The sequence below is a fragment of the Stigmatopora argus genome, chromosome 1, assembly GCF_051989625.1.
Source record: "Stigmatopora argus isolate UIUO_Sarg chromosome 1, RoL_Sarg_1.0, whole genome shotgun sequence".
Taxonomy (NCBI): domain Eukaryota; kingdom Metazoa; phylum Chordata; class Actinopteri; order Syngnathiformes; family Syngnathidae; genus Stigmatopora; species Stigmatopora argus.
The window spans coordinates 13,744,648-13,758,514 of NC_135387.1; the positions used below are offsets into that span (position 1 = coordinate 13,744,648).

General features: G+C 43.2%; 4 protein-coding genes across 4 annotated transcripts in view; 1 reads left to right on the top strand and 3 right to left on the bottom strand.

The window, feature by feature from the left end:
* The window catches only part of gdap1l1 (ganglioside induced differentiation associated protein 1-like 1), a 35,189-nt gene extending 35,005 nt beyond the window's left edge, over window positions 1-184 (bottom strand). Inside the window, exon 1 of the mRNA XM_077598925.1 lies at window positions 3-184. Coding sequence (XP_077455051.1) covers window positions 3-131 — 129 coding nt within the window. The 5' untranslated portion in view covers window positions 132-184. The remainder of the gene's footprint in view (window positions 1-2) is intronic.
* Window positions 180-1,786, top strand: mrps25 (mitochondrial ribosomal protein S25). Its single transcript, XM_077598937.1, has 4 exons — window positions 180-453; window positions 536-642; window positions 800-887; window positions 1,286-1,786. The coding sequence occupies exons 1-4, from the start codon at window positions 320-322 to the stop codon at window positions 1,473-1,475; spliced, it is 519 nt and encodes a 172-aa protein (XP_077455063.1). The 5' UTR covers window positions 180-319; the 3' UTR covers window positions 1,476-1,786.
* On the bottom strand, window positions 1,616-8,879 carry rbsn (rabenosyn, RAB effector). Its single transcript, XM_077598912.1, has 12 exons — window positions 8,724-8,879; window positions 8,210-8,418; window positions 6,661-6,795; window positions 6,461-6,561; window positions 6,349-6,394; window positions 6,120-6,281; window positions 5,750-5,994; window positions 5,246-5,316; window positions 5,091-5,177; window positions 4,657-4,759; window positions 4,144-4,248; window positions 1,616-3,712 (listed from the first exon to the last, which is right to left on the bottom strand). The coding sequence occupies exons 2-12, from the start codon at window positions 8,367-8,369 to the stop codon at window positions 2,747-2,749; spliced, it is 2,181 nt and encodes a 726-aa protein (XP_077455038.1). The 5' UTR covers window positions 8,370-8,418; window positions 8,724-8,879; the 3' UTR covers window positions 1,616-2,746.
* Window positions 8,880-9,859: 980 nt separating this feature from the next.
* Window positions 9,860-11,207, bottom strand: trh (thyrotropin-releasing hormone). Its single transcript, XM_077598290.1, has 3 exons — window positions 11,102-11,207; window positions 10,821-11,016; window positions 9,860-10,451 (listed from the first exon to the last, which is right to left on the bottom strand). Exons 2-3 carry the CDS (start codon window positions 11,005-11,007, stop codon window positions 9,946-9,948), a joined length of 693 nt encoding a protein of 230 aa, XP_077454416.1. The 5' UTR covers window positions 11,008-11,016; window positions 11,102-11,207; the 3' UTR covers window positions 9,860-9,945.
* Window positions 11,208-13,867: the final 2,660 nt, after the last annotated feature.

The following is a 13,867-nucleotide window of genomic DNA, read 5'->3' on the forward strand; positions in this document are numbered from 1 at the left end:
ACCTGAATTGAGACAACCGTTGGTGCGCAGCCAAATAATCCCGACCATTTGACGACGCCTGTAACTCGTGGGACGGTCAGGGTAGCAATAAAAGATGATTGCCCCATCCAATATGGCCACCATAAAGGCATGTAGCTTGAACGGAGGGCTGCTGCATCTTGCTGGCTGTGAGCAGGCTACCAGGTGATCTATGGGTCCAACTCATGCTTATGGACGAGATCGTGCCACTGACGTCATCCAAACGCGCCGCCTGGACTCGTGCAACTCCCCCATTCTTGTAATCTTCAAATGGTAATTTATTGCCAAGTAAGGTGTTAAAATGCCTATGAAAGGTAGATTCCCGATCAGGAGGACGTTGCAGTATCTCCAGCAAGGCGACATCATCTTGAAGAAGCGTGTGAAGATTATGACGGTTAATTACAACACATTTGGAGCACTCAGCGACGGCGCGAGGTCAAGACGAACGCTGCTACTTTTTGCAAGCGTGACCTTCCTTCTCACATCTCACGTTGGCTTTGTTGTTGTTGTTTTGCAGAAAATTTGTCTTCTTCAATATTCCTCAAATTCAATACAAAAACCCGTGGGTCCAAATAATGATGTTCAAAAACATGACGCCGTCGCCCTTCTTGAGATTCTACTTGGGTGGGTCGCGTGTTTTTTTTTTAATCTAATAATTTCCTGCGTGAAACAAGGCAAAGAGACATGACGTCCATATTTTCAGTCAAGAAAGTAAAAACAATCTTTCAGCGATTGGGAAACTGCTTTATTTTTAATCAGTTCTAACCTATCTTTCCTCTAGACGACGGTGAACAGGTTCTGGTGGATGTGGAAGGCAAAGACCGCAAATCCATTTCAGGACACGTAAAGACCATTTTAGGAAAATCCCAGTAAGTACTGGTTGTGCTTCAACAATATTTACATTTCTCTGGAATTACATCAGTACTCGGTATCTGCAGATGCTCAAAATCAGTTGACTCGGGTGCAAAAATGTGATTGGCACATCTCCAACAGCAATGATAGCCTTTTGCTGCTTTAGTGTTTATTTCTTTGGTGGACTTACTGGACAAATAATTGCACTCACACTCAGCATGACAGTTTGGAACAGGTGTCACAACCTGAAATGCAATAAAAGGTTTATGGGAGAAAAATATATTTCTGCATGCAGCAATCACAATGAACTAAAAAATGCTTAGTTGAAGATTATCAACCACTCATGTACAATGTTGTAATCCATGCACTGCCATTAACTTTGTGTTCACCTGCATACTCTTTTCTTCTTCCCCAGGGCGGTGTTGGAGGAGGAAGAGCGGGCCAAAATGCAGGCTTCGAACCCTGCCAATTTTGGACCCAAAAAGTACTGCTTAAGAGAGTGTATCTGCGAGGTGGACGGCCAGGTGCCCTGTCCGGGGAACGTGCCTCTGCCCAAAGAGATGACGGGCAAATATCGTGCTCAGATGTTGGCACAGAAAGAGTGAAGGACTCAGGAGAAGAGCAGACTTTTTGTATGTAAAAGATATCTGGAGCCTGGGCGCCAGGACCGAACGTGCAGCTGACACATCCTGGTTGCGCTGGAACTTGACCCGTGTAATTTTTCAAGAAGTAAAGCCATTTAGACTACTTGTCTTTCACTTTACTTATAAGTGGAAAACCAGGATTTGGCACTCAAGCATTTTCCAAATAAGGAGTTTCCATTGTAAATTGTCAGGATAAAAAATAATAATTAAAAAATATATAAATACCTGATGAAAAACATTTTACGCTCGTAACAATAAAGATGTACATTACAGACAGGACCTTTGTGTAATTTACAATACTTTAGTATTCAACCTAACAGCAAAAAGGAATTTCCAAGTACAAAAACATGCAAAAGAGCATTAAGTGATCATTTGATCTTTAGATTTGAGCATTAAATATATGCATTGTTGGTGATATCAGCAACACTGATTTATGCAGAATATTTTTTAACATTATATTATAGTCCTTTCTAAAAAGTTTCCTGTCAAAAATGTGTCCCCACAGACCAATTAACACTGAAATGTGCGTAGTCTCCCAACTTGAACTTGTGCTCAAACATTAACATGTTATATTGTGCAATATACCAAACATTAATGTGTTAGAACGTAGTTGTTCTTTGCAAGGTTAGTAACAAATTGACGTGAGCGTGGACACTTGCTGGCCTTCATGTCCTTGCCTAGTCACATGTCAAAAGCAGAACATAGTCATACATCAAGCGTGACAAGATTAGCAGACTTAGACATATTGGTACATGTCACAATCAGCTTATTGGGCCTTTGGGAGGTCCCCACCACATGGGAAGGGGTAGCCATTACACAGTAATCAGCCGATTCGACATTAGAATTCAGTGGAGGCACACCCGCACATTCAAGTTTTTCTAGTGCTCGATTCATCATGAGTGCTGTTGACGATTTTTTCCGACCTCACGCCTAAAATCTGTGTACCAGTACACCGAGAAAGTAAAACAATTCAGTGCATACGTAGAATGATTTGTTTGCCTCGTTATTCTGTTGTGTACAGTGCATGCAGTTTTGCCTCACTGGTATGTGGTCGAAGTATGGGTGTGAAGAATATACTATTGTGGGAGAGGGTCTGAGTAGAGAGCACTGAATTGTCTTTTAGAGAGGGGGGAAAAGCATGTACTGGCACTTGACGTCAAAGCTAAATGTCAAGGACAAGGGCTAAATGCTTCAAGCACGCATGGTGGATGAACGAACAGCCAGTCAGTCGGCTAGTGTCTGAGCGTTTGCTCATTTTTCTTGTGCTCGCGTAAGGCCTGCTGTAACTCTCTTAGGTTCTCAGAGAGCAGCTCCACTTCGTCCGTCCGACCACTGAGCTTGGCGTCGAAAATGTACGCCCTGATGTTGTCGATCTGCTGCACCAAAAGCTCTTCCTCGATCAAGTCCACGTTGTCATCATCGTCACAGTCGAAGGGATTGGTGGAGGCGCTGGCTTCCGAGCACTCCGCAAAGGGGTTTTTGCCGCTGCCCGCGCTGTCGTCACGCTCCTCGTTGTCGTCGGTGAAAGGGTTTCTGCCGTCTGCAATGTCACGCTCCTCCTCGAAGGGGTTGTTGGGAACGCGGTCGGTCGCTGCGTCGTCCTCGTCAAAAGGGTTATATTCTCTCTTTTCGCCGGCCGCTTGCCTGCGCTCCCTCTTGATGTCCTCGCAAAAGGGATTGGACGGATCATCCTCGGCGGGTGTCGAAGCCTCATCAGATGTAGCGTCGCCGCGTCCGTCAGCGTGAGGGGGTGGGAGCTCCTTGGCAAGGGAGCTTGCGTCGTGATCTAAAGCTACCTTCATACTGGGATCGCCGTGTTGGTTCTCCTCTCTCTCCCAGTCCTCCAGGCGACGCAACTCGTCTCTCCGCTCATCCTCCTCTTCAGCTAGCTTCCGCGAGAGCGTGAGGGCTAGGTCGGTCTGCCGGCGGTCGTATTCGTCCTGCAGCTGAAGCAAGTTCTCCTCCAGCATGGCCGCCTCGTCCGTCCTTTGGGCCTCGCGCGCCTGCCGCAGGAACGAGCGGATGTTTTCGATCTGCTGCAGGAGGGGGTCATCGAGCGCCACCCGCACATGGTCCGAAGAGTCAGCCGAGGGCAACCACCCCCCGGCTTTGGTCATGTTGACAGCTCGGGGGGCGTCCTGCAGCTCGCCGTTAGTGCTGGCGGCTGAACGATTTTTCGTCACAGACTGCTGAGCGGCCTGTCATTGGAGAGGAAAAAAAATGAAGTCAACATAAAACGATACTTGTTTGGGGGGGGGGGGTGACTGTTAAGAGGCAAACTATGTGGAAATCTTATCATTTGGTAGAAAAATCTTTTTCTAGTGGTACTCGTTTGACAATGCAGGAGGCGGAAGAAAGTACAGAGCAGCTATTTGTTGAAACATCAAAAACTGTAATAACTGCAAATCAAAAGATCAAAGTCAAGCGCCGAAACAAAACAACCACAAAAAAAGGAGCGAAATGACATGATAAAAAAAAGACGTGGTCAAAATGATGACTGTGATAAATGAACACTTATATAAAGGTTAGTGGCAAAAATAATAAGCACAAATCAGAAATTGTTCTCAAAATAATTCTATGAAAATGGAAAAAAATGATTAAAAAAAAAAAAAGTAATGTGGTATCTCACCAATCTCTCTTGTTGGAGTCTCATCTCTTGTTGCCGTTTTCTATTTTCTTTCAGCTCCTCATATTTATCCTTAGTAGGTAATGACATTAGCCCTAGAAGTTTCTCCTATGACCATGACCACACAAACACACATGTCACTTTTCTACTTTAACATAGCTGGAATTATATGCATTGTATTGGATTGGATAACTTTATTCATCCCGCATTCGTGAAATTTCATTGTGATAGTAGCAAGAAAAGGCATAGTTATAAGTTACAGTACAGTCGCAAAGGCCGCACAACAATGTGATATTTATTTGGATGAGACCAGTGTGAAATGGAAAATGGCAAATTATTGTGATTCTGGCATTTACAAGTTTCTCACACTTGAACAAAAGACGAAGTTTATATTAAGATTATCTGTTAGAAGTGACTATACCACATGGTATTATGGTAAGGATTAGACAAGAAAGTGGAAGACGTCTCCCCTGGAGCTCAAATGTTTGACAAGTGCTGACTTTAGCTTGCACCAACCTGCACGAAGAGCGTGGCTGAGTAACGAACCATCTTCTGAAGCTGCAGCACCTTTGGATGTGGTTGCGGATAGTCTTTCACTCCCAAAGTCAGAATCCTCTTGCTGAAAAAAAAAGGTCATACGTTGACCTAGGCCTGGGTGATATATCGATTTTATGAATGAACTTGATTTAATTTCTTAATATCTCCTTAAAATGTACAGGTGAGGAAAAAAATATTAAATCAAATATTTGGTGAAGCAATGCTGCCATTTTATATTTCAGCCACATTTTAAAATAGAAGGCGGCTCAATTGGCTGGCCACCGATTTTAGGGTGTCCCCTGCCTGGTGCCCATGGTTAGCTGGGATAGACTCCAGCACCCCCATGGCCCTTGTGAAGATAAGCGTTTAAGAAAATGAACGAAAATAATTTAAAATAGAAAACAGACACTAACCTGAGAGCATCAATGAGTTCATAATATTTCTGCACTTCCAGTCGAAGTCCCCCCGCCGTGTCTAAATTGTAGGTGGTCTCTCCGGCACTGTGAATGTGCACGGTCACCAATCACTCAAAAGTGGATGCTAGGCTACTCTCACCGCGGCAACTCACTTGAGTGACTCAGCCATTCGGATGTATTCGGGGGCCTTTTCATCCACCTTGTCCATGCACATCCTCAACCTCTGGCAGGAAGACATGACAGAAGATTAGCCAACTCTACTCATCCAGCTCCTTTTCAAATGCCTAATTGAAGCATTTTATGAAGCAGGAAGAAAAAGAAATGACATGGTAAGATAGGCACTTTCCATGGAAATATTAGAACCGCCTCAATTGAGTCACATTAACATTGCAACACGCACTGTAGTTTTTTTGTATTATTGAGGCGGTCACAAAACAGTTGGGAGAGCCTCTTTAATCATAGTTTTTTTCCATTCGACTTCTGCATGCATACTCTCATTGATACTCATTTATTAGCAAAAGCGTAACAATGTTGTCAAAATAATTCTGATACTTTTTGTACTATAAAAGTTGTGAAATTACTATTGACATTTGAAAGTATAAATTAGTTATGGCTCTCTCTGTCAAAAAGGTTCCCATGCCCTGCCTTAGACCAACCTCGTAAAGCTTGACGATATCGGGTACATAGTCTTTGTCTTCCAACTTGTGCTGCTTCTTCCGCAGTGTGTCCGTGCAGTGTCGACAGCAGCGAATCTTCTCATCGTCCTTATCATCCATCACAGACGTGACGCTGTTCACGCTGCTCACGCTACCCCTCCTGGAGCCCATCCCGCTCGGTGACTGCGACTGAAAATGGCTCCCGGCTAAACTCAGGGCCTCACGTGTGCTATTGATGAGCTTTTCTGTGATTTATAGAATTTTTTTTTTAAAAAAGAAGAAGATTGGAATTAGGGTTAGGAGCAAAGCATTGAAACGTATACCTGATAAGTGTGGCACAGGTCAACGAAAATTTGGAGCGGATACGCACGAGCGAGAGGCAGGGGAACGAACTCCACGCACTTCCTGCACATGATAGAACCACAAAGACGACAGTGGTGCCGTCTGTTGCGAAGGTTGAACTTGCTTCCACAGTCGGGACAGAAAGGGACGTCGGCATCTCTCACCCAGGGCACGATCGACTTCTCGATGGCTAGGATGGAAGATACTTCAAGCGACCGATGCAAACGTGCACGATGAACTCCACGCTCAGCACAAACCTCGGATTTTAGCAGTGTCTGAGTTGGTTCTGTCGAAGGATGTCAGCTGGAAGGACATTTGTCTTTTTAGCACAAGTAACAGCACTGCGATTACAGCATGAGTCAAACACACCTTTTCCAGTCTGATGATGAGCTTATTGACCTCAATGACATAGTGGTCGATCCTGGCGGCGCGCTGCTTCTTGAACATGTCCAAGTGACTTCTTGTAGCTCCTACAGGAGGATAGTTAGAAATTAAAAATCTCCATTTTTTTTATAGCCAGCACATGCTGGACGTGCTCCTCTTTGATTTGTTTCTTTTTGAATTCTCACCCAGCTCCTGAGGCTCCCACATGTAGGGGTCCACGCCACCGTAATAGAAGGACTCGTAAGTGCCCGCATCCCCACGCTCATCTCCATCCCTCTTCAAAAACTTGTCTTTGGCCTTTTTTGCCTTCTCGACCAAATCTACACACAAGCACATGTTTTTCATCTCTATAGTATATGTTCTATGCGGGTATAACAACTCAAAGTGCTGGTTTCTAGTGCTGATAGTGTCGCTGCTCAGATGTAGCCTAGCCATCTGATTTTAAGCTAAACTGGTCAGATACAGTAATTATATTAGTTGTCATACTTAGTTAGCTCTTCAGTGACAACTATTAAAGTTCAGGCTGGCCTCGAATTACAAACGAATTCAGTTCCGAACATTAGAGCATTTATAGATTATATAATATTAGCAGATTTAAGCAATATTGTACGATTGAATTCGTCATGTTATTAATTTTTATGTTACGTGACCAAGTTATTTGGCTTTGCGGGCTTTGATTGTTAGCGACATAAGGTCTGTGTAAATACAAAACTGCTTTTGGCAAGGAGTTAGCAAGCCGTTTTCATGCGATGTTTTAACTTTGGTCTAAACGCAGTATATCTATCTATACCCATGTTCTCTGATATTTTTATGATGAAAAGCTTTGTTTCCAGTTCAATAGTACCTGCAAACTAGACTGCAATTAAGAAATGCCAGCAACAAAATGGGTCTTTCAAAAGACATCAGCCTAAGAGTCACACATAAAATACCTGCCATCATCAATGTTATGGGATTGGGTTGAAAAAGCCTTGTTAACAAGTCCACAAACTTTGTATTAACAACAAACTTGCAAAGACTATGTTTCAAAATGGTTGAATGTAAGGCTAGCCCATCTAGTATGACATTGGAGAGGAGGACAAACGAATTGGACGTCTCTCACAATGATAGGTAGTGAGGTCATATTTAATGTGTACAAATACATTTAAATGAACCGGATCTCTTTTCTTTACCCGATTCCGATACTCTGGACATTCGAACGTCCCAGTTTTGACAGGGTTTTTTTCTTTTACTACCTACCACAAGGGCGGCCCGGTGGGGCGAGTGGCTAGCGAGTTGGCCTCACAGCTCTGGGGTCCTGGGTTCAAATCCAGGTCATGTCCATCTGTGTGGAGTTTGCATGTTCTCCCCTGCGTGGGTTTCCTCCGGGTACTCCGGTTTCCTCCCACATTCCCAAAAAACATGCATGGTAGGCTGATTGGACACTCTAAATTGCCCCTAGGTATGAGTGTGGGCATGGATGGTTGTTTGTCTCCTTGTGCCCTGCGATTGGCTGGCCACCAATTCAGGGTGTCCCCCACCTCTGGCCCGGAGACAGCTGGGATTGGCTCCAGCACCCCCGCAACCCTAATGAGCATAAAGCGGTTCAGAAAATGAGATGAGCTGAGACCTACCACAAGATCTACTCTGTGATTGCATTACATAAACCTGGGCTGGCAGTGGATGATTAAAAAAAGAAAGTGCAACCGGAATTGAGCCTGAGGTCGAAGGTGCGAACCCAAGCCATGCAAAACGTACTTTTGAGTTGCCCTCGAACGCGACGTTCGTCGCCAGAATGCTCGTCCTCGTAGTGCTCCTGGAGCTGGTAGAACGACTGCAAGTCCTTGAAACACAGCGGGCAAAGGAAGCCCTCCTTCACCTCGCCCTCCAAAGAGTTCGGATAGGAGTTAGCGGCCATGACGGAAAAGATCCTGCTCGGCTGCCCGCTTCATGGTCATGCATCAGCCCTGTCAGTGCAACCAAACAAACAACGAGGTCATTGAGGAGCTTTTTGCTGTAGTGCATGCCGCGTTCGCCATTTTATAGGAAAACTCAGTCCAACTGTTGTGTATTACAGTGCAAGCCAAGGGTGCTAAACAGGCTGAGTTGAGCTGGACTTGCTATGCTGGCACCGCGCAGCAATGTTAGCTGGCTGATGCTAACCAGCTTTTTCTAGCCGCGGAGCAAAACAAATCCAACAATGTCGTCACGTCCCAACACAAACGCGTTGTAGTCGCCCACTAATCTTCACTGTCAGATGCTACATACTTACAGTTTGGCAAAATAAGTGTTAGCCAGCTCGACAACATCCGCTGGCTTCCTTCGGGAGCAGCCCGCCTGGTCATGTGACACACAGTCAATGCCGATGGAATCGTTGCCCCCACCAACATGGCCGCCACGTAGGAACGTTTTCATCGAATGCCCCCTCTCGCATAGTTTCAAGGGGGATTTCTGCTTTAAAATTCATTATTATGTCTCTTTGGAATGGGTGATATTGTTCAATTGATAACCAGCAATTGGCGTCGTTGCTGCCAGTGAGTAATATTTAGAAAGTTTACAACCAGCATTACAATACACGCAATTACCCTATGCACGAAAACATTGAAATGGAATATTAATGAAAATGCGAGATACATAATGGCTGCTCTCGATTTAGGCTGCTGTCAGTAGAACACCTGTCCGAGCCCGGAGGTAATCGCTTTATGACAGTTTGTTCCAGTCCCACTAGATGGCAGAATATACCCCGAATCTGCTTGTCCACTTGTTGGTAGCCCCACTTAATACCAAACTACTATTCAAGTAAGAAATTGAGACGAGAGCATCATTATTGCCATATTTGTGTTTATCGTGATATTTTTCTAATGTCAAAGATGTGCTCAAATGCAATCTGTCCACAGAAAGATGATTACACTGATTTAAAAAAAAATCCTACATTACTTGAGCACACTTGTGCAACTATACCCCCTTTTTTGAAAACATTGATTTACAATAATTTTGCATTTCATCCTCCCAAAATTTGTCCTGATTTAGAGAAGGAAAGAAATAAGGGCGGATTTTGAGTCAGCGCCCCAAAATTACGGTGTTAAATCACGAATGGATTCGCCGTATCTCTTGACGTCGTGTAAAGAGAATTTGGAGCTTTTAGAATTTTTAGATGATTTTTTTTCTAATTATAACATTTTACAGAAATGAAAAAAAAAGATTAATCAAAGGACTTAATTCCCATTGCCCAACTTGAATCGCAATGCGTGGCCCAATAAACATCTTCATATAAGGCTGATGGCGAAATCGGAAGATTATCATGCACCTTTGCATAAACTATTCAATTTTGCACTCCATCTTCTTTTATGCCCAAATGGGGGAAAAATCACCTTTTCCGTCATACACATGCGGCACAACATAAGCTCATTTGGTGGACACTCGTTAGTTAATTTTAATGATTAGTAATCATGACGTACACACATAGTTTCGTTAACAATATGGATGGAGAAGATCTATTCTCCGCGAAGATCAGACGCAAACCGTCTGCCCGGGTGTTGTCTCTTCTCCTCGGCAGGCTTGGCGTCGAAAAAGTCGAGCAGCAGATTGGTCTTGACACACATGACTGGGTCCGAGACCCCTTCACACGGACCCGTGGTGGTTAATTGTGGAGCCCCCCAAAAGCGTTTGCCCGGGTGCTGGCGTTTATCCAGGAGCAGGAGGTCCTCGTCGTCGTCCTCCATATCGTCGTCGTCCGGCCGCCGCTTGCCGGGGTGTTGCCGCCGGGTGCGCGTCACCACGGAATAGCGCTTACCGGGGTGCTGCCGCTTGGAAGCTTCAACCATCACCAGGGGCTCCCAAACGCGTCCCACCGTCGAGCGCTTTCCAGGGTGCTGCCTCCTCTCAACCACCAGGTAGTCTTCATCTTCATCTTCATCACCGTCATCTTCCACATCCTCGCTGGACCTCCTGCCCGGATGCTGTCGCTTGGTCAACCGTCCGCCTGGAGAGGGTTGAGCGCCTGGCGGGTGCAAAGAGGGGTTACGCGCATCTTCATCATCATTTTCGAGTGCAATTTGACGTTTAACTAGGATTTTCTTTTTACATTTACAAATACATTTATACCGTTTGAAAATATGCCCTATCGAGCAATGTGTGATCTTCAACTCAATTTACCTACTGAGTGCAACATTTTCAATACCAATAATTTATTACTCGCTTGCCTGCTAATGCATAAGTGTGATAGGTTAGCTTTTTATTTCAGTAACATGTATTAGCTTTAGATGAATATTATGTATATATTTGTGGGGAAAATGCCTTCTTAGTTTAACAATTTCCACGTTGAAAGACTATATACTTAGAATTCTGTTATGATGTGTGTTTCTCTCACCGTCTTGGTCTGGCATGCTTGTCAGGATGGAGCGCAGCAGCAATAGCTTCTGGGCTCTTTGCAAGAGTAGGTCATCAACGGTGCTTGGTCCCGCTTCTTCCTCAGATGAGATACTTTGCGTCCTGCACATCATCACCAAGTTGCAGAGCAGGACACAAGCCAGGAAGAGCAGGCAAGTCGACTTCATGCCGTCTCACTTGTTGGTATCAGAGGCAAATCCTTCTAAATCAACCTGAATTTGTATTTGAAGACATGTTTTGTGCAAAACGTCGTCCGCTCACCTGACCCGTCTTGAAGGTGATGAGGATGCTGGCTCACAGTCTGCAGCAATGCCGCTCACTGACTCGTAAGGTCAACTTTGTGTGCGCACACGACATTGCGTCTCCTGTTTTATACTGTATGCCGTGTCGACGTCACACTAACGGAGTCCTCTTGCGAGACACTTGACGTCATCAAGTGTTGGGTCTCACAAATGTAGACAGAAAAAGAATGCAGCCCGACCAGCAGGTCACTTCGAATTCCTTGCTAGACAGATTGTGTTAAACTCCATGCAGTAGTTATGTTTTGTGCAATTGTCATGTTTTCATACAATCACCTGGGGAGCAGCTTTTAACTATTAAGAAATTTAGCCCAATTTGATTTTTAAAATGGTCTAACTTTTTCTATTTATGCAACTTTGTTTGTCGACATATGCCTTTTTTTGGACCAGTCTAGCCCGAATTGCTGTCAACTTCGTTTCATTCCACAGTCTGTTGACTGTACAGCTAAAGTTAGTATAGTACAATAAAAAGTAAATGACCTACGCATGAATTCTTCTCTTGCTATACACTTTGGTCTAACTCCATAAATTCATCTATGTTGATTTCTGAAAAATAAGATGAAAATTATGAGATGGTTGTCTGGAGTGCTATTCCTCCTCCATATTCATCGTTTTGTCAAGTCATGTCTGGCTGAAACTTAACTTGTAGTCTTGTCCGACAAAAAAAGAAGACTAAAGACTAAAATAATTGAATGAATATATTTATTCATTCATTTATTCTCTGGACCACTTATCTCCAAAGGGTCACAAGGGGTGCTGGATCCTATCCCAGCCAACTTTGGGTGGTAGATGTGGGACAGCCTGAATTGGCCAGCAAATCACATGGCACAGAGAGACAGACAACTATTTACGCACACACTCATACCTAGGGACAATTCAGTCTACTATGCATGTTTTGTGGGTGTGGTAGGAAACTGGAGCACCTGGAGAAAACCCACGCAGGTCCAGAGAGAACATACAAACTCCACCGTGGTCACCTGGCCTAATCCAATACAGTTACTATTTAAATAAGATAGACAGTTTACACTTTCAACTGTGGTCTATGCTGCAGTATGTATCCGTGGTAGAGAAACTCTCATTAGACATCATTAATCTGCAAGGTGCCTCTGTGTTTCTTCAGCCTTCAAGCTGATTAAAGAGCTCCCACCACACACTCTGGCTCACTTATCGTCATTCCGTCGCACCAGCATCCGTTGTCGTCAGTAGACCGTTGGCACTCCGCATTGATGTACAGGTACCAGCCATTCGCTGTCTGCTTAATAGCTTCGTTTAGAGCCTAGCTGTAGTTTATGAGTTGATTTTTCCTCATTCACTATTTGGATCTATCCAATTTGGATAGATCTTTTAGTTCTGGAATGAAAAAACGTGAATTGCACTTTTACCTGTAACAAGTAGTTGAAAACACTTAAGTCTTTTGTCTTAGTTATCCACTAGCTCATTAGAAACCCAACCTTTTTTTGAGGGATCCAATTGCATTTTATGCTTGGAATATTGTAGAGAAGAGCAAATCAGAAAAAAGGGTGGACAAATGCTGAAACTGCTCTTTTTTAATATCAACAGAGATAAAACCTCCTGTCATACTAGAGTAAAAATCAACAACAAAAACATTCTCATTAGTAACTGGAATTCATTATCTGCTTGATTTTTTTTCCTCATTTTGAACCACCCTCATTTAGGTTGAATCAAACATCAGGCTGACATTATTGACAGAAGACGGGCTATTGTGAAAGTGATTTTACACTCACGGGTAAAATATATATACAAGATATACAAATTCTTGTCAATTCTCCACTGGTGTTGTAAATAGACACAAATTCAAGGTGACGTACTCAAACGATTCTCGGACAAGTTTGGAAACTGAAAAGCTTGGACCCTGTAAAAATTGTAAATTTCACATCTTTTTATCGGATAACTTTATTCATCCTGTATTCGGGAAATTTCATTGTCACAGTAGCAAGAGGGTGAGAATGCAGATACAGGAAAATACATTTTAGACATAAATAGATAGGTAATAAATGAGTTAATAAATAAATATATAAATAAACAAACAAATAAATATATAAATAAAGAAATCCACGTGTTGCTGAAATATATATATATATATATATATATATATATATATATATATATATTTTTTTTTTACATACATATATATATTTTACATACATATATAAATATACATACACATAGATGTACATGTATACATATGGTTGGTCTTAACATTCAGCCATTTGTGAATATCTTTTGTGAATCTTTTGTGTGAATATCTATTGTGAATATCTCTGAAATGTTATACTAATTAACTATACAATGAAAAATGTAGATGAATATTTTGCAAAATAGCGAGTATGAACTTTCTCAATTAAAAAAAATGAGACAGCTGACAGTACAACTTTACTGTATCCTGCTTGCAAAGACCAGCTGGAATGTGAAATGAATGGAATAAAATGCAAATGTCTCCATACCACTGGCTTTATGTTCGTACAGCAGCAGGTGGTAGTACTCCCAATTAAGTTCTCCCAACGGAGGTCACCAGGGAGATGTCTCGAGCCCACTCTGATAATACAACACATTGTTCAGGCGCTACACCTGTATCAGTGCTAACAACGTTGGGCCCAATGAGTTGAGTTCACTTCTTCCGCCTACCTTTTTTCATCATCTTTGTCTTTGCTAACAAGGTTGCGTTGGCTTTTCCGCATCCGTCGACATTCCGTCCTATTGTATCACG

Bases quoted from the DNA above. Each gene is read 5' to 3' on its own strand.
- trh (XM_077598290.1), bottom strand. From the start codon at position 11,007: ATGAAGTCGACTTGCCTGCTCTTCCTGGCTTGTGTCCTGCTCTGCAAC. The intron at 10,452-10,820 runs GTGAGAGAAACA...TGCACCCGCCAG, and splicing joins AAGCATGCCAGACCAAGACG to GCGCTCAACCCTCTCCAGGC.
- rbsn (XM_077598912.1), bottom strand. From the start codon at position 8,369: ATGGCCGCTAACTCCTATCCGAACTCTTTGGAGGGCGAGGTGAAGGAG. The intron at 6,395-6,460 runs GTGTGTTTGACT...ATGTCCTTCCAG, and splicing joins TCATCATCAGACTGGAAAAG to CTGACATCCTTCGACAGAAC. The intron at 5,178-5,245 runs GTGAGTTGCCGC...GCACATTCACAG, and splicing joins CGAATGGCTGAGTCACTCAA to TGCCGGAGAGACCACCTACA.
- mrps25 (XM_077598937.1), top strand. From the start codon at position 320: ATGCCTATGAAAGGTAGATTCCCGATCAGGAGGACGTTGCAGTATCTC. The intron at 454-535 runs GTCAAGACGAAC...GTTGTTTTGCAG, and splicing joins GCACTCAGCGACGGCGCGAG to AAAATTTGTCTTCTTCAATA. The intron at 888-1,285 runs GTAAGTACTGGT...CTTCTTCCCCAG, and splicing joins ACCATTTTAGGAAAATCCCA to GGCGGTGTTGGAGGAGGAAG.